This window comes from Chenopodium album, chromosome 21 (assembly GCF_948465745.1).
Source record: "Chenopodium album chromosome 21, dcCheAlbu1.1, whole genome shotgun sequence".
Lineage (NCBI taxonomy): Eukaryota > Viridiplantae > Streptophyta > Magnoliopsida > Caryophyllales > Amaranthaceae > Chenopodium > Chenopodium album.
The window spans coordinates 17,557,078-17,580,269 of NC_137854.1; the positions used below are offsets into that span (position 1 = coordinate 17,557,078).

The 23,192-nt window shown below is 32.2% G+C and overlaps 1 protein-coding gene across 2 annotated transcripts; it reads left to right on the plus strand.

The window, feature by feature from the left end:
- The first annotated feature begins 761 nt into the window (after positions 1–761).
- On the plus strand, positions 762–22,711 carry LOC145600989 (protein VAC14 homolog). Of its 2 annotated transcripts, XM_081656883.1 has the most exons (21): positions 762–1,251; positions 1,367–1,480; positions 1,613–1,678; positions 2,022–2,081; positions 5,575–5,664; positions 5,739–5,858; positions 5,952–5,980; positions 6,091–6,233; positions 7,539–7,633; positions 7,831–7,917; positions 8,064–8,171; positions 10,175–10,266; positions 12,685–12,766; positions 13,825–13,890; positions 16,417–16,532; positions 16,648–16,768; positions 18,133–18,294; positions 18,373–18,501; positions 19,526–19,594; positions 20,444–20,737; positions 22,107–22,711. In XM_081656883.1, the coding sequence occupies exons 1-21, from the start codon at positions 1,162–1,164 to the stop codon at positions 22,206–22,208; spliced, it is 2,235 nt and encodes a 744-aa protein (XP_081513009.1). In that variant the 5' UTR covers positions 762–1,161; the 3' UTR covers positions 22,209–22,711. The 2 variants fall into 2 exon arrangements, with proteins under 2 accessions (XP_081513009.1, XP_081513011.1); XM_081656885.1 differs by lacking the exon at positions 2,022–2,081 and having other exon boundaries at positions 763–1,251.
- The last annotated feature ends 481 nt before the right edge of the window (positions 22,712–23,192 follow it).

A 23,192-nucleotide genomic window follows, 5' to 3' on the forward strand; every position in this document is an offset into this window, starting at 1 on the left:
AGAGGATATCATCCAGCCTATAGAGGATGTCACCTAGCATGTAGATTTATCATCCAACTAGTAGATGATATGTATAGATTATTGGAGGATATTAATTATTTGGTGAAGGATATGTATAACTTGTTTGAGGCTATGTATAATTCGTTTGATGATATTTATAACAATGGCAGATCCTCCATTGAAGATTTCGTACTTAAAGTCATGGGTATAACATAAATTGCTCATTTCTCAACCAAAATACATGCTTTTATTATCAAAATGCTCACAATTCAATATACAATTATATGGGACAATCAATTTTAACAATTATACATCACATAAGAAAGCCCTCATTCGATTTTTTGGGCATTTTTCGAATAATCCGACAAATCTCAAGCAATTAACTTTCTCTCTCTTCCTCCATGGATGACCACGCTCCTCTCCCTTGCCGTAACTACCACCAACTTCTCATCGGGTAGAAACTTGTTCTTTATCGTCGCAAGAAGATGACGATGATACTTCTCGACTAACGAAACATTAGTTTGTGCTAATGTAAATATGGTTTAGTAGAAAGGAGGACACAATCCAACCAATCACCTCTAGTGACAATGTGAAGAATAGAATTCCCTTATCTTCTCCCACTCTCCCAATTTATCTATTTCACTAGTCAGATTGAACTTTTAAGGAGTTCCAGCCCATAAGACCTTTCATTTTACGAGTACCTACCAAAAAAATAAATAAATTTGGACATATAAAAGCTAAAAAGAAATGAAAAATAAAGATACACACGGGTGACATTAATATCCGAACCAAAACATCCTTTGTGTCCAAAAATCGTAGTGCGAAGAAACTGCCTTAAAAATTAAATAAAAAAGGCCGTTCAAATTTCCCTAGATCTGTGGTTGAATATTTGGTAAAACCCAGAAAAAAATACGATTAGTCAGTTTCTTTTTTTTTTTTTTTTTTTTTTTTCATTTTCAAAATTATTTACCATAAATGAATTCTTCGATCTCAACGACAAAAACCCTAAATTCTCAACTCAATAACATCAATCATGCTGTTGCTTGAACTTCAGAGTATCATTCATTGACAACAGAACAATCGATTATCATAATTTTGGTTTCATTTGATTGATTGATTGATTGTTCTGTGAATTCTGCGATCTTTTGATAGGATTCTGTAATGGCGGATGCATTGACCATAATTCCGGCTGCTGTGCTTCGTAATCTTGCCGATAAGTTGTATGAAAAGCGGAAGAATGCTGCTCTTGAGGTTGTTTGAACTTGAATTTGAATTTGAATTAGTTAATTTTTTGGTGAAGTTCAATTGATTTTGTAAATTGGTTTTTGCTGGGGAGTAATTTTGGTTTTGGATTGGTTTTGTTAAGGTTGAAGGGATTGTGAAGCAATTGGCTGCGGCCGGAGATCATGAGAAAATAACTGCTGTGATCAATTTGTTGACTGAGGAATTCACATATTCGCCGCAGGCTAATCATCGAAAGGTACGAGTTTTTTTGTTTCGATAATTGATTACAATGTGCTGGGTATTTTGAATAGTTTGTGGAATTGTAGCATGAGTTGAATTGAGTTGAGTTGAATTGAATTGAATTTTGGTTGCTTGTTTATTTTGCCAGGGTGGATTGATTGGATTAGCTGCGGCAACTGTTGGTTTGACCTCCGAGGCGGCTCAGCATCTCGAGGTTAGGATTAATTCTTGCTTCCATTAATGATTATTTTCTGTGATTAGGGATTCATGTGTATCTGGTTGTAGTAAAAAAAAGCAGTTTGTGGTGGTTTGTTAGAGTAGGTTTTTAGTGGCATGCTGTCCTACTTATGCCTTGAAGATTGCACTATTACTTCTCTTGAAAATTAGCATATAATCTCCTAATAATTAAGAATACCAGTGGACAATCTCGCCTCTATGGCGTCATGACAAATACAAGTGATAAGCTTTGATGTTATTATTTTTTGAAAAATTGTCAGATAGAGCATATTCCAGGATAATCTGTATAATTCTATTGCTATGCTCATTGGTACAACTAGGGTTCATATGGGAGTTACTTGTACGACGGCCAAGATAATCTTGCTTCCATTACTATGAGGGTTTGTGGCTATCTCTCATTCTATCTTATATCTCTTTCTGATTAACAACAATGTGTAGTTATCCATCTTATGCATAGCCTTTGTCTTTATGTAAGTAAGGGGAACCCCTTAGAAGCTATGTTAATTGTTGATGTTGAGTGCAAACTTCCTTCATCTAATATTTCCTTATTGAATCCTTTTTTTTTGTTTAATTATTATTATAGTCCATGATTTTTGTTGATTCTTTGTCTTATTATTGAAGCATAATTTTGATTGGATTATAGCTACTTTGTCCTGAAAATCTTAACCTAAGAACATGTCTTCTTTATTTGCCAGAAGAATTTAATGTAAGAAATTTTAAATTCATCATCTTTTTGACAAAAGATTTTGTAGTCCAAGTAATCATTTTAGAGGCCTTCGCACGGATCAATAGTTTTTTGATCCCTAGGAATTTTCTTAAACTTTTTGCTAAAGAATTGTTCCCATTCTACTGTCATCTTCGTTTTGTTCTTAGTTGTTAGTGAATATGAAGTTAATCATCTATATGTATACTGGTGACCTCTTATAGTTCATAATAGAAATTTATAGTTCTTTAAAGAGATTTCGGCGTTGCATTTCTTCCCCTATTGACATGCATCTTTTGTTGGAAAAAAAGATGTAGTTTTCTTTTTATTTTGTTGCGGAATGGAGGATTTTTAATGTCATGTGGTCGGCTAACATGAATCGTGGTCCCAAAATGATTTGTGGTCGGCTAACATGAATCGTCATAAGGAATCGTATGATATAAGAAAGAGAGAACAAAATAATCACTTGAAATTGTTTGGAAAAAAGGTGAGTAAAGTGAGTAAACAAAAGAGCATCCAAGAATAATTAAGGGAGTTTTAAAAGAGAACCAATAATAAATATCAAGAAAGTTTCAAAGGAGTGCTTAAAACATTGGAGTAAAAAAACATAAAGGTTGGAGAATATTTTAGTAGAGGAAAAGAATGCAGTTCATAAAACATTAGTGAGATAAAATAATGAAATTAAATAAGAAAATAAGTTCAGTTAGTATATATATAATCACAACACGTCGTTGACGTGAATTTTCTCCCTCCACACCACCTATCCAACACCAGATTTTCCTTAATCCCCAAAATACTCATGTCATTCTCAATCACCCTTTTCCAAGTTTTCTTAGGTCTTCCCCTACCTCTCACAATCCCAACACTTAGCAATTTTTCAAGCCTCCTTTCCGTAGCGTCAAACCATTTTAAGTGATTCTCCCTCATCTCGTACTCAATCGATGTAAACCCTACTTTCTTCCTCATTATCTCATTCTTCAACTGAACTTTTCTTGTATGGCCACACATCCATTGCAACATACGCATCTCCGCCACATTCATCTTATGCACATGGCAGTGGTTTATCGCTAGTATTTTGTAACATATAACAAAGCAGGACTTATTGCCGTTCAATACAGTTTTCCTTTAATTTACGGGGTACGCCGGGATAAAAAAAAAACCGTCGGCTTAGTTTTAAATAGCGTGCTTGAAGAGCGCCTAGGCTTTAAGCGCTAGGTGAGGCTAGGCGTTGGCCAAAACACCTCAGTCCTAGGCGTAGCTCATTCCAAAGGCGCTGCGCCTTAGATCGCCTCACCAAGGTGCAAGGCGTAATGCCTCAACCAACTTATGTTGAAAACCGCGCCTCAAATCGCCTACACCAAGGTGCAAGGCGTAATTCCTCAACCGACTTATGTTGAAAAGCGTGAGAAAAGGGGGTTTGGATTAATTTTTTTAAAAAAACATTTTTTGTTTCAAATCGAAGCTTCTTCTTTTTTTTTTTCTTTTGTCCTATTATCTCTTTGATCCCTTATTAACTTCAGTAACGTTAAAGAGTTTTTTTTTTTTTTTCTTAAATTTATTTTAACTGATAAAGTAACAAAAGCCTGCTGCCCTCTTCTAACTTTGTTAATCACGTGACCATCTTCCCTCTTTTTTGATTTTTTTTAATTTACAAGAACAAATTATTTTTAATTGTTTACTATGCTTAAATTTGAGGTTTTGTTTTTCAAAATTATTAATAATTAAAAAGCAATAAAATAATATATAATAAATTAATTATCACTTTAATTTAATTTTTTTATTAACTTTAATGCCAAAAAAAGAATAAATTAAAAAAAAAATAAAGATATTAAAATTCAAAAAAATGTGAACCTCATATCCAAAAGGCGTGCGCTTTCGCTTTGTGCCTTGCGCCTAGGGTCCGTGGCCTAGGCTCCATGGACCCTTTGCGCCTCGATGCGCCTCGCTCTTTTTAAAACTAAGCCTTTTGGGCTCCACCGACCCTTTGCGCCTCGATGCGCCTCGCTCTTTTTAAAACTAAGCCTGTTGGACTCTTCCACTTCAACCAACCCACTTTGATCCTATGAGCTACATCTCCATCTAGTTCTCCATCTAATTCTCCATCCTTTTGATTAATAGATCCTAGATATTGAAAGACCTCATAACCTTGGACGCACAACCTCATTGTTTCTCACACCGCTTGACTTACATTCAAAATACTCCGTCTTACTTCTGCTTTCTTTAAACACTTTTAAGATACGAGACTACAAAGTCCGTCTCCACAATTCCAACTTACTTTTCACGCCTTCTTTCATCTCATCAATCACCACAATGACATCAGCAAACATCATGCACCATGGTATATCATCTTGGATCAAGCAATTGAAAAGGGGGGGAGGGGGTTAATTAAAGTTAATTGAAAAGGTGGAAATAAGGGGTAGAGACTGTTGGTTATGTAGGAAATAAAAATAGAAGAAGAGGGGTATAGAAAAGGTGGTGGGCTTAGCTAGTCAGGTTGAAGTTTCAAAGAGAAAATTAAATTGGTATCCTCCCTTTAGTAGTTTTGTTTCTTGAAGACCTGAAATGACTTGTTTCAAGGCATTGTAATTTTTCTGTGATGCTTTTTGTGTGATGGCGATGATATCATGATAATGGTGAAGACAACGATGATAGCCATCGATTATGTATTACGGACTCAAAGGCAATAATATCGTTTATTTTAATTAAAGATGTGAATGAGCATGGAGACCTTTGATGGCACTCACATTGATTTTCCTTCAGCACTTCTTGATTGCTTTTGCTGAATATTATAATTGAATGAAAGGAGTTTAAGGTGCTAATGTGTTGGGATAAGGTAGGAAATGGATTGTGGGATTGGACCGAGGATAGGTAAGGAGATGAGAGATTGGTCAGTAGTGGTGCTGTGGTTGTGATGAGGCTATACTCATATGAGTTATATTAGCAATGTTTGGGAATTTAAAATACATTTAGTATTTTTTTTATTATTTCGTGAACTACTTTTAGATTAGTTTATCATACAATAATGCTGACATTTTAATAGCAAACTGATTTAGCTTGATGATGAGATGGTCTTTTACTGTCTACTGTACATTGTGACTGATTTACGTTGCAATTTTATAGCATTTATTTCCTTGATCTGTTTTTTAATTACTTGTCCTCCCAACTTTCAGCAAATTGTTCCGCCTGTGCTCAATTCCTTTGCTGATCAAGATAGCAGAGTTCGTTATTATGCATGTGAAGCTTTGTACAACATTGCAAAGGTGAGTGTAATCCTTATTTGTATTCTATGATTTTTCAGGATTTAGATCTCATGCATTTTTTGCTCTTTTTGCAGGTTGTAAGAGGGGATTTCATTGTGTTTTTTAATCAGATATTTGATGCTTTGTGCAAGCTATCTGCAGATTCCGATGCTAATGTGCAGAGTGCTGCTCATCTTTTAGATAGGCTTGTAAAGGTGACCTACATTCTGTTGTTTAATTTTAATACAATTTCTAGAAGTTTTATATCATATATATCATAATTAACCTTAAGCTTCTATTTGGGATAGGATATCGTGACGGAAAGTGATCAATTCAGGTAATCCAGTTGATTCTTTCTCTATTTGGGATAGGATGTTGTTGAAATAGTTCTATTTTATATCTATTTATTACATGGAGTATATTGTTATTGGTTTTCTTGTGTTTTAGCATTGAAGAATTCATACCGTTGCTGAGGGAGCGCATGAATGTATTAAATCCCTATGTTCGTCAATTTCTGGTTGGATGGATCACTGTCTTGGACAGTGTTCCTGATATTGATATGCTGGGTTTTCTTCCTGATTTCCTTGACGGTAATTTTTCATATATGATTCTAGTATTTTGACTAGTTCAGAAGTGTATGATGCATGACATGTACTTAAAACTATAAATATAATAACTATTAGTAATTTCTTAACATGTCATATACTCCCTCATTGTCATATTGATGTTTGTGGTTGGAAGCCAAGCCAGTGAGAAACCAATACAGTATCATGTGCTACTTTGTTTTTCCCCTTAGAAACCTTAACTATTATTATTATTATTATTATTTTTTTTTTTTTTGAAAAAGTAACTCACCTGCTATAATCTCTTCTAATTAAAGAATGGTAGTGATCATTGGAATGGGACTTATGGGGATTGACAATAAATTTATTTTGTGTGGTAAATTGTGAAGATAAATTTGCAAAAAGAAGCTAAGATTCACAACAGTAGCATCTTTTGAAACACCTTACTAAGGAAACCAGGAAATCCAATATGAACTGGTGGGAGTAGTAGTTAATTTGTTTTGTGTGACAGAGTAAAACAATTTTAAAAAATGTAGATCTACTGGAGTAGTTGGAAATTACTCGTCCAAGATGTTATTAGATGTCTATCTATATTATGACTGCAGAGTCATTTTTATAACATTTCACCAAAATTCTCCAAAACCCCAATATACTCAAATCCTATGCACTTCACTTTCTTTTCAAAAAAAATCTAAAACTACCAATATTTACCTATCCACTAAGTTTCCTACTTTTTTTTTACCCAAGGGATTCTAATAACTACCAATGCTTTACTTTGTGTTGTTTTTTTTTGCCAATAACATATCCCGTGCATTAGCACAGGTACGCTCTAGTTATATGTAATTTTACAGATTTAGGGCATGTTAAGATTGAACATAATGCATTAAGGGGTAATAAAAGTTGAACAAATGAAATTGTTAGTTAGGTTGGTTTTGAAGGAGATGATGTAATGGATATATGATGAGAAATGAGGGTGGGATCCTATAGAGGGTAATAATTATCTTCGGGGTGGTGTTAGGTAACTATCAATCCCACTATGAGAGTAATATTTCCTGTCATCCTTCGCTCTTGCTTCTTCTTCATACTAACAGTACATTATTCCCTTCACCACAACCTCATCCCATTAATTACTATTTGAACACCTTCATTTTTTGGTAGTTTGACTTTACTACCTTTATTGCATTAACCTCAATACAAGCATGCCCTTAGGATAAATTTTTATGGAGAAACTGCCAAATATACAGCTGTGTTTTAACTTTAGTATTTTGTACTTTGATTTCCTCATTAGGCCTTCTCAATCATATAGCTTGTGTATTTTGTTCTTGGTTTCAGGTTTATTTAATATGCTAAGTGATTCTAGCCATGAAATACGACAACAGGCTGACTCAGCACTATCAGAATTTCTCCAAGAAATCAAAAACTCTCCAGTAAGTTTTCTACTTCTGATAATAATTTATGCTTATTTGATTTGCTCTTTTATTTCCGTAACTATATTGAAGTACTGTAGCAAGAAATGACATCTTAAATCTTTTATTTGTACCTTTATTTATTTATTATTATTATTTTTATTTTTAACTCCCTTTCAGCTTTTTATATCTCTGATTATGGTGTCACTGTTTTAAAGTCTGTAGACTATGGTCGCATGGCTGAAATTTTGGTACAAAGGGCGACTGCTGGTGATGCATTTACTCGTCAGACTGCCATTACTTGGGTATGCTTGTTAAAGAGTTTAACTAATGCTCCTTACCTCAATTTGTATATAATTTCAATTTTAATATGTAATTCTGCTTTTACCATTATTTCATTTTCATTTTTGTTTGTTACTTAACCAATTTAATGTGCAATATAACTTTGCAGATTAATGAATTTGTAAAATTAGGGGGGGATCAGCTTGTACCATATTATGCTGCTATTCTACAGGCCATATTACCTTGTATTTCAGACAAAGAGGAGAAGATTAGAGTTGTAAGTTGCTTTTTCCGTTGATTTTGTTCTTAATATCTTCATCCTATGTTTCCAAAAAATTGCAACACCTTGACTAACATGCTTACCATTGTACAACTTTTCCCATATCTATCTTTATATATTTTATCTCTAACACCCTTTTTTTTCCTTTTTTTTTTTTTAATTATAAATCTCCGTTAGTGATGGATAGTTGCTTGCATATCGCCCCATTCCTTTACTAATGGGTTGCTTGAACATTGAGACTCTTGAATGTTATAATTCTATAAAAAATTGTATGCCCTAAAATTATTGATTAACCTCTTATTAACAAAGGGTAAAATTTATATTTTTAAAAGTGATTTAAAACTTGTGATCTTATTTGTTATTCGTTAATTATTACATATGTAGCTTTTGATTTTTTTTTTACCCCTACCAAAAAGTAGAATATTACTCTTATGAATAGTGTGTTGCCAATTATACCCTTCAAAATGTGTACTTATATATTTACCCTCCTTATTTATGTACAAGTTTTTTCTAATTAATAGTGTTTGGAACTTTGGACAATTATACCCTCTAAAATGTTCATTTACTTATTTTTCCTTATTCATGATAATTATACCCTCTAAAATGTTTATTTACTCATTCATAATAATCAATAGGGCAAAAGGTCGAAAATAATCCAAAGAGTTTCGGATATGGCTAGCTATGCGCATGCATCACGCGCTTTAGCTGCCCTATTCTTAAAATAAATTGTTAATCTATTCTCATTTATGTGATATTTAGGTAAAATTCCTAATATAAAATATGATCTTTTTATTAATTTACACTCATTCGTTAGTTTTGCTTATATGGTTATTGAATTTTTTAGTTCTGAATCTAAATTGTAATCCTTTTTTTTAATCATTAGTTTAATTATAATAGTATCCAGTGTGGCGTTCGATATGCTCTTGAAAAAAGTCTCTAATAAAATAAAGTATATTTCGTCTTCCCTATTTAGTGTAGTTAGACAATTTAATGTGCTTTGACTTTTATATAACTTTGACTAATATTTTGCTAATATTTAAAAATAAATGTTAGTTAGGTTTGTTCTCTTCACCTTATTTTTGAATTATCTTTATTGAATTACAATTTTTTTTTATTAATTTAAAATTATTTTTTCAGACTAAAACGTATTTTTATTGAGTCTATTATATTTGTTCAATAAAGTTATTGATTAAAATTTTCTTACTGAATTGAGATGATTTTTAATGAATACTGCTTCCTCCGGTCCCCTAATATTGCAACAAGGGGAAAAGACACGAAATTTAAGATGCGAGAGAGATAAAGATAGAGACCCATGTGATGAGTAGGGAGATAGAGAGAAAGCATGAGCATATATGATAATGTTACAATTCGTGGAACTTCCTAAAATGGTAATTGTTGGTTTTGTTGCAATATTAGGGTAATGGAGAAAGTATTATTTTAAGGTGAAGAGAACGGGGTCTTAGTAAGATGTTTAATTATATAGGTATGTTATCAATATATTTGTCTTTTGTATTTATTGCTAAATAGATAATTATAGATATTAAAGGTTAAAGTTAGTTTAAAGTATAAAAACTTGGTAGTTCCTCCATTCTAATTTAACCGTATCTTGAAGGTTAGGTGAAAGATAATGGAAGATTGTTTTAGTTTGTAAAAGATAGTGGAAGATTGTTTTAGTTGGTAAAAGTTAGTGGAAGATTGTTTTAAACTTTTTATTGAACAAGGACCCTTACTTATGGTAGTGTGGAGAGGTAATAAAATATTAGTTGGTCTATTCTAAAGTATAACAATTAAATTTGTTTTTCTAAAAATGGAAAGTGTGATGATTAAATTGGTAAAATAAATTTAACAACATATTACTTGGATGTTTGCTTTCAGTAAGTTTAGTATGTGAATAGTTTAAAACAATTATTTTGAATTATTTTGAAATAGAAGTTGTATATATTTATTATTCTATTGAAACTAATGTCATTATATTGTTTCCTAACTAAATGTCTAATCAGGTTGCTCGAGAAACGAATGAAGAACTTCGCTCATTCAAGGCGGCTCCAGGTGAAGGTTTTGATGTAGGAAAAATCCTTGCTGTTGCAAAGAGGTATTTTAATTTTTCTATTTTTTTGTAGTGGTGAGTAATCTACAACTTATAAGAAAGAACTAGATGAATGCCCGTTGGACGCCCGGTTTTTCATGCATAAATTTCATGAAAGGATAACTTATAATTAATAAATCGGGTTTTTTCAAGCTATGTCCCTATGGTTGTTGAGTTTTTAAGATGTATCCATGTTTTTTCAAAATTACAAGATGTGTCATCCAACTTAATGTGTTTATTCAATCGTACCCTTTGATGTTAACCCAACGTTAGTAATTCCCTTTGGAGAGAAGTTTCACGTCCAAAGTAAGTTAGAGTTATATAAGGGGATTAACATTATTAAGCATTTTTCACATTTTCTCATCTAATTTTTCTTCTTTCTTAAAAAAGCAATCATTGATTTGTCAAACTTTCGGTGTACTTCTTCTTTATTTTATCATCCGTTTCTTATTACTTCCTATTTTTTTTTACAATTACTAACGTCGAGTCAACGCAAAGGGTACACTTGATTAAGCAATTTAGGTTGGAGAGCACAATTTGTTATTTTGAAAAAACATAGACACACCTTAGAAATTCAACAATCTCGGAGGAGTAGTTTTTTGCGTGGCACTTGAAATTACACTATCAATGTTCATTGGTTTATATTGGTTATATGATGATTGATTTTTTTAATACGAAAATAAAATGTAAATTTTTATTTTTTCATTGGACAATATGTTATCTCATTTGATGGATATTAGGATAAATTTTTTAATTTGAAAAGATGATTTTTTTTTTTAAATAATATAAATAGAATCACTATTCATAGTTTGTTTAACATACTTACCGATTGATTTTTTTTAATTCTAAAATGAAATACAAATTTCTTATTTTATTGGTTGACATAATGTCTTGTTTATGTGGTGCGTCGAATGCGTCCGAAATATGACTCCTTCGTGCGATGCATGATTTTAATACATAAATCTCAATAAAACTTATTTTTCCCGGTTAGTTCTAAGTTTTTTTTAATTGTTCGATTCACTTTACTATTTAATACTCCATAGTTGCAGACATAAAAAAAACCGCATAATAATTTAATAATTAAACTTCTATTACTCATTAGAAAAGTATTATTTTTTTTCTTTTAATAATGCGACCTAATTCGTTGTTGTTAGTTATGTGGCAATTGAATTTATTAAGTATAATTAAATTTTAAATATGTTATCTCGTTGGTAACATATTAGGATAAAATCTTTAATGCGAAAAGATAATTTCTTGTTTTTAAAAATATTAAAATCCTAAATCAATGCTTGTTGTTTTTTATATTTTAAATTAAATTCTAAAATTTTATCTGTTAATTTTGTTAATGTGGTAATTGAATTTTTTAATTCTAAAATAAAATACAAATATCTTTTTTTATTGGTTGAAATAAGTCTCTTGTTTATGTGATTCTAAGTTTTTTTTTTTTTTTTAATTATTTGATTCACATTACTAGTTAATGCTCTGTAGTGTTAGACATAAACAACTTCTGTTGTCTATTAGAAAAGTATAATTTTTTTATTTTTTTTAAAATAATGCGACCTAATCCGTTGTTGGTTACGTGGCATTTGAATTTATTAAATATAAATAAATTTTATGTATGTTATCTTATTTGTGACATATTAGGATAATGTTAAAAGATAATTTTTTTGTTTTTAAAATAATTTAAATCCTAAATCAATATTCGTCATTTCTTACATTTTAAATTAAATTCTAAAATTTCATTTGTTAATTTTTGCTTACTTGGTGATTGTAGTTTTTAGTTTTAAAATAAAATACAAATCTCTTTTTTTATTGGTTGAAATAAGTCTTTTGCTTATGTGGCGCTCCAAATGCTTTTGAAAAATGCTTTCTTTATTTATATATTAGATTAGATTGGATTTGAGTATTTGGACTTGCTTTTGCTTTGTTACATGAAAAGCTCGTTACATAGGTTTCTTAATATTGCATATGTTGTTGCAGAAGTTGATGCTTGTTTGGTGCCAACAAAAAGTGGAGGAAGTGAAAATTCATGAAAATTTGATTAGATTAACAGGTTGACACTTAAACAGTTAATAGTTAACATGGGAGGAAGTGGGAATTCTTGTGAAGGGGTAAATAAATTACCTAGTCATCCCATAGTTATCAACATGGAAATGTCAACTTTCTAGGCTTTCAATTCCTAATATTTAGGGTGTGTTCTATTCACCTAAAAATTAAAAGTTAGGAGTACAATCAATTGTGAACATAAGGTGAAATATTAGTTGACTAGGTCCAATAAGATGAAGAGAACCCATCATTAGTAAGCGAAATATTCCTATGATATATTCTTATGGGATATAATCACCCATGTAAACCAAGAAGCACTGAGTTTTTCATGTTAATCATTTTTAAGAGGTCAGGGATAATGTGCCCCTTCTTTTGCAGTCATTTATCTAGTGAATGGGAAGCTACTCGTATTGAAGCACTGCATTGGATTTCAGCCCTTTTGGATAAGCATCGTGGTGAGGTACCTCCAGAATTTCTCTATCTGAAACTATCTACTTAAAAAAATGTCCAATCTTTTTTTTTTCCTTACATATATATAGTAGATGTATCCAAAGCATCTCCTCAAAAAAAAAAAAAAAAAAAAAAAAAAGATGTATCTAAAGCATATAGGAGTGTTAAAAACTGTTTTTAATCACCAGGTATAGAATGAGAGAATTTTTTTTTGAATTGTGATCATCTGTTGAGTTATACTCTTTGTATGGCCTTTTATTATGTAAAACTTGAAATTTATTGATACTTCGTTTTTTCTTTATTTAGTTGGGAGAATTTATTAGCTCTTCTGTAATTCTGTTTGACTGATCACATAGTGCTTCCACAGATGTACCTCCATTCAGGAAATGGACCTTTGCTTTTATTTGAATATTATTGGGATTTTTTCTCTTTTAATTTTTTTTACCAGTATCCTTTTGTACTTCTTTATGCCTGCTATTGGCTTTAAATGCCTTTGTACAACGTTCCTGAAGCTTCAAGCTTGTCCAGCTATTCTCTCTTATTTGTGTGTATTGGATTGCGCTTTTAATTTGAGAAAATGTCTACTGCAATTTTTGTTAATGAGAACTTTTGAAGATTCTAAGTACACAAGGATTGCTCTCTGTTCTCGTCTATGTGTTTTATATGATAAAATAATTCTGTACTTGTGATTTAATTACCTAGCTCTCTCTCTCTCTCTCTCTATATATATATATATATGCTCTTGCCCATATCTGATATCATGGCTGCTCACTTAGGCTTTGCTCTTTTCTCTTTTTTCCTTGTCCCTTTTTTGAACTTATCTAAAGCTAGTGGTTCTTATCTGAATCAACTCCTAATTGTAAGATGAAGTTGGGTGCCCTTATCTAAATTTATTGGTCTTGAACTTGTATTAACTGTTACTTCTCTATTTTTTTTTTTTTTTTTTTCATATGGTGCAACGAAGTAATCTGATAGTTTTCTCTCTGCTTGTCAATATATATTTTTTTTCTTGTACTATATTGAAGAATTTCTTTCTTATTGACCTATTATTGTTTAAACTCTGGACAGGTTTTATCATTTTTAAGCGATATAGTTGATACACTTCTCAAAGCACTCTCTGATTCTTCAGATGAGGTAACTTTCTGTTCTACTTGGACTTTTGTTGATTTCTTTCTCCAAATCTCATACTACCTCCATTTTTTTTAGTTGAGACGTATTCCTTTTTAGGAAGTTTTTTTTTAGTTGACACGTATTCCTTTTTGGGAAGTTTATTTTTAAGTAGCACTACAAACTTGATTAAATTAGCTAAGTACATGGTCTACCCACTTGCTTTAACATTCTCTCTCCTGTCCTTAAAGTGTGTGCCTAAATTGAACGTGTCATCTAAAAAAAAACGAAGATTCTGTCTCTGCCCACATTGTATAGAAGGTTTATTTTTTGTGACACAATTTCCTGGCTTCCAAGCTTAAATGCAGACTTTTTTTTTTCTTTTTTCTTTTTTCTTTTTTTTTTTTTTTGGGGGGGGGGGGGGGGGGGGGAAGGAGCAGGGGAGGGGTTTTTTTTTGGTAAGTTAATTCTGTTATTTGTGGTACACCAGGAAAGCTTTTTGGAACAAATATCATGACTTAGTTGACATATTTCCTGGGTGTGGAAAGTTTATTCATTTAATAGTTCTGCATGGGAATGTTAATTTCACAACTCAAGCGCAAGATTACATAAGCAGCCTAAGGCCCTAAGCTCAGTTTGGCTTGACCTTTAAAATTGAGGCTTGGTTCAACTGAATCTTTTGTTCATATTTTAGTTCATGTACCTGTTTTAGCCATTACTCCTTCCATCCAGATAGTTGCACCACCTTGCTTGTAAAGTCGTCCTAGAATACTTGCAACACATCTATGAAAGGAAATGACCTACTATCTCTTTATTATTTCTCACTTACTGCAGAATGACAATTAGGAACTTTATTCGGGGACATTTGTGAAAATTTTGAATATTATTTGGGGATTGAGGAGTACTAAGTATTCATTTCTGCCTAAATTTAAATATTCATGACTCGAGTGTCAACATATCAATTTCACACAAACCTCGTAAAAAAATTTAAAACTTAAGCTTCTCTCTGAAGAGCTGATTATCTCCAACTGAAGACACACATCACTACTTTTTATTTACTATGTTATGTTTTATGTTTCTTTGTTTCCATCAAAATTCTGTCCTCATCTTTTATTCAGACTTCCTGTTTCTACATCACATACCATATTATATATTTGTAGAATTGTAGCTGACATATTCACTAGTGAAATTGATGTTTAAATGGGAGTTGGGATTATGGGGTGAATTCATGGTTTAAATCCTGTACAGTGGTTGCAATGTGGTAATATGGCAGAGATTTTTAATACCATGGGATAGAATCTCTTGTGGCTTCTAATCCATGTCAGGCAGGGATGGGGTGGGTCATTTTCAGAATCCTTGGGCAATTAGGCTCGCACAGGGATAAAGAGTGTGAAGGAAAGGGTGGAAGACATCTGCTAATTTGTACAAGTAATCTGAAGACATCAAATCACTGATGTGTTCCTATTTTTATAGGAGTTAAGGTTTAATCTCAGTTGGACCCTTTCTCTATTCATAAAGTTTGTCTCTGTAGGCATGATAGACAGAAACAAGTGGATATATGAGGGTAATGCGCTTCAACGGTACCTTCAAAATCAGAAAGTAACTAACTTCAGGAATTTCATGTGTTTGTGTGTGTGTGTGTGTGTGTGTGTTTTGGGGGTGGGGTGAATGGAGGTGTATTAAGAAATTATGTAATATTGTATGGAAAGGCTGAAAGGTGATTGATTCCTATGGAGTTTTGATGAGGTTTAGTTGTTTGTTGGTAACAAGTGCCCATGTAATGCAAATGTGAATTATTTTTGTGCAAATATGTTTTGCTTGTACTGATGAAGAGACTATATGTGCAGATAGAAGTTTTGAAACCTAACATGGTCCTTTGGTTTGATGTAGATGGATTTTCTTAGATGTTTAAAATTTTCATTTGCTTGGCTGTATAATAAAAAGAAGTATTGTTGGTGGGAAACTCTGGTTGGTGATTTGTCAGCTTAGTAGGTCATTGAAATGTGTATAGACCTAATTCATTTTGACTTATGCAGTTACAATGACACAGTATAATTATTGATATAAGTTGACCTAGATTCAGTTAGTGCTCTTTAACACGTGTCTTAGAGCTGAATAACTTGTTTCTACTTTATCGGTTTGCTTAATATGTGTTTGAACTAATTTAATTTTGCACTTTCTGCAGCAAGTAATAAACTTTGGCCGAGTAGACCATTGCAATGATGCTTTACTAGTTTTTAACTACCAATTACCATTTGCAATTTTTTTGTATAATGCTTGATGTTTAATATTAAGAGTTATGGTACTTGTATTAAGTTATTCACTTATTCGTACCTGTAATTCATTGTGAAGTAGCTGGCAGCTCATGCCTTTTTTTTTTTTTTTTAATGAAGGATCGATATGAAACAGCATATCTTCATAGGGTAATGCTGCATACATTAGAGATAATGAAGTAACAATATTGTTAATAGGTGTCTTTAGAGAGTTTTAAAGTTTTTTTTTTTTTACACATTTTTTGGATGACGGAAGTCTTTGCATCTGCATGTTTCTTAGGTAGTGCTCTTGGTGCTTGAGGTGCATGCATGCATAGCCAAAGACACAGAGCACTTTCGCAATCTTCTGGTTCATTTGCTTCAGAACTTTCAGAACGACAATTCTCTATTAGAAAAGTAAGTTTTCTACTCTGTGTTTGCTATTATTTTGTGCCCAAATTAAACTTGCCAATTATGCTACATCCCTTCTCTCTTACTTCGAATGACTTGTATGATTTTCTTTTATACTCAGACGGGGTGCATTGATAATTCGGCGGCTCTGTGCACTCCTTGGTGCTCAAACAGTATATCGTGAGCTTTCCATTATTCTTCAGAAGGAATCTGATCTTGATTTTGCTTCTATCATGGTTCAGGTGTGTAATAAATGGAATGCATCTATTTTGGTCTTGTTGGTCACCATCCAGCTGTATTTATGTATCTATATGTCAATGAGTTGGATTTCAAAACTGTTTATCTACATGGTATTCTGTTCTTTATTTGCATAACAAATGCATGACATTCAACTATGCCATTTGTCATTAGCTACATGCATGGAATTTCCATACTACTGTCCTCTGAGATTTATAACTGATCCTGATTAATTTTTACATCATTAAAACTTGTGCCTCATCAATTTACTTGATGGTCCAGGCTCCCGTAGTAATTTAATATAACTTGTCATTACAAAAGTAAATAGTTGTCTGTTTTGATTTTCCTTTGTTGGCAAATGCTACTTACTATGTTAACTAACTGTTAAATTAACAATGAATTATTATTCTTATCTTATACTCATTCTGGATTTATTTCTTTTAATATTCAGTAATATATTAAATTAAATCAGTCACATAAGTATATCCACTTGTACTCAATTGCATTATTATGTGAACTTTTTCATCAGCATAACATCACTTAATATTGATTTGGCAGAAATCATTAGAGCTAATCAACATGGGCCTTGCCCACTGGCCACCCTATACTACTTGCCACCTTGACATTTTTTCAAAAACTGGTTTGCATGATTTCATGACCATCATGTTATGTGCACATTTATTGAGTAAGGCAAAGAGAAGAATTAGAGGGGAAAGACTGTTCTGGTTCAGGGCTAGTCACTAATGCTATTAGCAAAAATGGGTTTTAGATAATATCTGATACTCCATATGCCCCAAAAGTAAAGCCCCATTTATCCAAAATTCTTGTTCCTAAACAAAAGTCTCATTTCCCATTTGGGTGGCGTCCATCACCCATTTCTATTTTCTTCACTGTTGATCGACAAAATCTCTATAACCCTCTTATGTTCTCTCTCTCTCTCTCTCTCTCTCTCTCTCTCTCTCTCTCTCTCTCTCTCTCTCTCTCTCTCTCTTTCTCTCTCTCTCTTCTCCTAAGAACAATAAACTATTCTCACTACCTTTTTTAATTCGACTTTCATCAATGATAACCCACTGCTACCTCCCTTGATATTATGTCTCTAAGAGAAATGAATCTTTTATTTAGGGACTGATGGAGAATTATGTGTGATTCTAATTAATTTTATAATTTATTAAGTATCTATTTGTGAGTTATTTTTTATTGACCGAATTCAGAATCTTTGTATTTAAGTTCGCTAGTCAAATGAAAAAGATAGAGCTGATTATATACTGTGTATAAATTGTACTACAGCCTAAATCTTGTTTGATCTTAATTTAATGTTTGCTTGCTACAGTGTACATGTACGTTTTAATTGAGACTTTCTCACCTTCAGGCATTAAACTTAATTTTACTCACATCCGCTGAGTTATCGGAATTGCGGGAGCTACTGAAGCATTCTCTGGACAACAGTGCTGGGAAAGACTTGTTTCATGCTTTATATGCTTCTTGGTGCCATTCTCCAATGGCAATCATTAGTTTGTGCTTATTGGCTCAGGTAATTGTTTGTCATGACAGTCCACGATTGTGAAATTATTGTCTATTTGTTAAAAGTTCATTTTTTTTTTTTTAATAGACATACCAGCATGCCAGCACTGTTATACAGTCTCTGGTTGAAGAGGATATCAATATTAAATTTTTGGTCCAGCTTGACAAATTGATTCGGTTACTTGAGACTCCAACATTTGCTTATCTGAGATTGCAGGTATATATCTTTATGCAGTCTGCCTTTGCAAATTGAGATTCACATTATAATTTAACTTGCATTGATGAGCTTGGTAATTGGGGTTTATAAGATATTGGAGTATCAGTCATTTTTTTTTTTGAAAGAAGATATTGGAGTGTTGGTTGTTATTTGCTTCATGGTCACTTTGCTTTACATGCACACCCAGCCCACTACCTCCTAGAAAAGATTTGTGTGTGTGTGTGTGATAGGGATCCGGTGAGAATAGGCCCATATGTGAGAATTTATACTTATATGAGAACTGATCTATAATTTAGAACATGCGAGTAAAAATTTAGAGCATATGAGTAAAATTTAGGACATGTGACTCAAATTAAAATTTAGAACATATGAGTAATAATTTAGAACATCTATGTGAGTAAAAATTTAGAACATCTTATTTACGAATTAGAACATGTGAGTAAAAATATAGAAAATTTGATTTATAGAATTTGGAACATATGAGTAAAATTTAGAACATCTAATTTAAGATTACGAACATGTGAATAAAAATTTAGAACACCTTATATAAAATGTAGAATATGTGAGTAAAAATTTAGAACATATGCTTTTAAATTAAATCTGGAACATATAATTAAAATCTTAGAACACACGTTATAAAATTTAGAACATATAAGTTATTAACTTAGGGTTGAGATAAAACCCAATTTATGTGTACAACTCATCCAATTTTTTGGAAGAAAAACTTCTAAATAGAAAAAGATAAAGTTATATTGTAAACATTAATTAAAACACTGGTTAGAAGCAAGAATATAGGAGCTTACCATCATCAACAACAAGGTTGGTGGTAGTCCTTACATGAACATTGAAGATCAGGGTTTTGAGTATGGAGAGGGTAGGGAAAACGAGAGGAGGGAGGTGGCTCACAAGGAGATGCCTGCTCAAAGCTGTTATGTCATCAACCAGTCTCCAAAAAATAAGGTTGTTTGCTTGTGTCATTGTCAAAAAGTATTGTGGTAACAATGCTTTTGTGTTTGTGGTGCAGCTTCTGGAGCCTAGAAGGTATACATGGTTGTTGAAAGCCCTTTATGGCCTGCTTATGCTACTTCCCCAGGTAATTTCTCATTGTTAAAGACGACAAAACATATTCATACTTTGTTGTTTATAGATAGTATTATCAAATACTTTCTACTTCGTATATCATAATGAGGATCTTACCATGTGTATACAATATGAATTCTATTTGTATATTTTCTTATTTTCAAAGAGGGTTGGTTACTTGGTTGGCATTCAAAAGATGTCAACTTTTGTAGAACTTAAATTTAATGTGAATATTTTTTTTTTTTTTTAAATGTTCATCTTTTTTTTTTTCGTTTTTTTTGTCATCAAGTACAAATTCCTCAAAATGTTAAATTTGTATTTTCAATTTAATGGAATTAGAAAAAAGGTGCACATGCATTCTTCTTTTCATTTTAGAATCTTTTCACTGGATCTTATTAGTTGGTGGTGAGATTTAAATTTATGGGGTGAAATGTTTTTGAATGCTTGTAATTTCGTTAGTATAAATATGTGCAACAGCTCCATGGATAGTTTTAAAAATATATCTATTGTATTAACATGTGCAACAATGCTAAGTAAAATATTGGCTCATGACTTATGATGGATGTGGTGTGAAACTCTTATTTTGTTTAACAGCTTTTTGGAATTACAAGTGAATCGACCTGTTTGACCTCTACATAATGAAATGGACTTTATTGTATACTATGCTTTGTAGTCCAACCTGTTTATCACGGAAGACATATTACTAATGTAGTCTTTGACCAATTCATTGACCTTTGGGTATATCTGTATATAGAAACTACATAAATATGAGATTTCAAAAATGGTTCTTAAATGCCTTGTAGTTTTGTTTCAGGGATTCCTTGATTTCTTGAATCCATATATAACAATCTTTTGTGTGCAGCAAAGTGCAGCCTTCAAGATATTGCGTACTCGATTGAAAACTGTTCCCCCATACTCCTTCAGCGGTGAGCAACATCGGAATTCATTTGCAGAAACCTCACACTCAAAGGTTGCAAATCACATGGATAGTGGACCAGACAGTAACCAAGATGGTATCGTACAAGATGTGGAGACTATGAGCAATGGAATTAACTTTGCTTCAAGACTGAAGCAGTTTCAGAAAATGCAGCAGGAACATCGCGCACAAGCTAAATCACAAGCACGGGTTAAAAAGGCTTCAGTCAATGTGACAAAGGTAGAAAATGAGTTGCTCCTTAAGCGTTAGCTTTATATTTTGTTCTTATAGTCCTTTTATGACTTCCAATCAGAACATTTTGGACCAAGTTATACTTGACATCTGACATCTGACATCTATATATATATATATGTATATATATATATATATATATATATATATATATATATATATATATATATATATGTATATATATATATATATATATATATATATATATATATATAGAGAGAGAGAGAGAGAGAGAGAGAGAGAGAGAGAGGAGGGATCCGGTGAAAATAGGCCCTTATGTGAGAATTCATACTTAATGAGAACTGATGTATAATTTAGTAAATGTGAGTAAAAATTTAGAACATACGAGTGAAAATTTGGAATATGTGACTCCAATTTAAATTTAGAACATATGAGTAATAATTTAGAACATCTGTGTGAGTGATTTAAGAATCAGAACATGTAAGTAAAAATTTTAAAAAAAAAATCTGCTTTTTGAAATTTAGAACATATGAGTATAATTTAAAACATCTTATTTAAAATTTAGAACATATGAATAAAAAAATTAGAACACCTTGTATAAAATATGTGAGTAAAAATTTAGAATATACGAGTAAAAATGGGAACATATGCTTTCAAATCTAGAACATATAACTAAAAATCTTATAACACATGTTTTAAAATTTAGAACATATAAGTTAAAATTTTGGAATAAGTCATTTAAAATTTATAACATCTAACTTAACTAATTTATGTTTTAGAACATGTGGGTACTAATTTAGAATATCCGATTTAAAATTTAGAACATACAAATAGAAATTTAGAACATAAAGAGTGTTCTCACATAAAGGAGGGGTTCTCACGAGAGCTTTCTCCCTATATATATATATATATATATATATATATATATATATATATATATATATATAATACCTCTAAAAGGGACAGACTATTGGCATTCAACTTATGGACATGGATGTTGCTCAAGTGTTCAATGCTGTGTAGCCCAACAATCTGTTTGTTGAGTGCACTAAGCATTTGTGTTATTGGTTAGAAATGCAAATTCTAGCTGCTGCATAAAGTTGTTGAGGTAAACATTTGTTTCATCAAGTGTTTGACTTAGTCATGAGCTGTAGCCAGATAAAGTGTGTTATGTCTGATATGCAATGTACCATTCTTGAACCTGTTATCTGTGTTTCGAACATTCTTCTTTTTACCATTGAAGATTTATTTTCTTAGAAATTGCTGTTATTCATTCTTGCTATCTTTCTATTTTCTTTGAAAAGAAAGCCACCGAGGAACTTGTACCTTGTTTGTCAGCAACTCCATGTATTCTTACACTCACAATTATGTTGCTCTTAAATATTGATATATGTAGGAGACTCAGAGACCTGAAGAAAACAGGGAGCAATTATCTACGTCAGACACGAACCAACCTACCAAACCATCAAGAAAAGGTCCAGGGCAGTTGCAATTGTAATTAGGTAATCTCATTTATTTTGGCGTGGCTGCTCACTCCCTTTGCCCAGATCTCTTCATCGAAGCCATGATGGGATCTGATATTATTTGTAAAATTGTATATTTCTAGCATTTTGTTCTTTTGATTAGGGCAGATTCGGTTGTCGGTAGTTTACATCGAGAGAACCCTGGGATCATTAAGGGGGGGAAAAAAAAGAGATTTATTCTTGGGGGGGAGGGGTGGTTTTGGGGTGATGTGGGTTAAAGAATGGCGCTTTGTCCAAGTGGTTCCTGTTGTTTTATTATAAACCACGGGAGGATGAAGGGAGCATATTTTCTACTTTGCAAAGGTCGTCTATTGTTGTTTATCTATTGCAAAATAAAATAAGCATGTGTCTTATTTGTGAATATAGTTGGCCTCGGGCTAGATTGAATTTATAGCATTCGTGATTCGTGAACCTCTGTATTTAAGTTGTGCAACAACATTGATTAGCAAATTGTTTTCGTAATAATTTGTTGTGCCTTGATTATAGTTGTACAATGACACTAATGAGGCTATTGGGTGATCATTTTGTAGTATCAGATAGCGTACTAAATGAGTTGAGGGAATTGGATACTTATTAGAAGTTCCATTTTTCTTTGTGTTTGGTGCATCTTCTGGTTTACAAATAAATTTGTTGCGCCTTTTGTCTTCAATTGTTTGCCCCATAGTTATATTTTACTTTATTAAGTTTTGATTGAGTGGAATCCCTACCTTATAAAAATTAAAAAATAACTCTTAGGAATAGTCTGCTACCAACTATACCCTCAAAAATATGTAAAAAAAATTGTGTACAAAATTTTAAGGGAAATGTGGTGATCCTAAAAATATGAATAACTAATGTTGTTAGAGAAGACCTTCTTCCTTGGATGGATGAAGGAATTCGTAGCGGGGGGGGGGGGGGGGGGAGGGAGCAGTACACTTCCTTTTTTCACGAACTTGATACCTGCACTTTAAACCATGGCT

Excerpts from the sequence above, each read along its gene's own strand:
- LOC145600989 (XM_081656883.1), top strand. The coding sequence starts at position 1,162 with ATGGCGGATGCATTGACCATAATTCCGGCTGCTGTGCTTCGTAATCTT. Across the intron at positions 1,481-1,612 it reads CGCAGGCTAATCATCGAAAG|GGTGGATTGATTGGATTAGC; the intron begins GTACGAGTTTTT and ends TTATTTTGCCAG. Across the intron at positions 12,767-13,824 it reads TGGATAAGCATCGTGGTGAG|GTTTTATCATTTTTAAGCGA; the intron begins GTACCTCCAGAA and ends AACTCTGGACAG.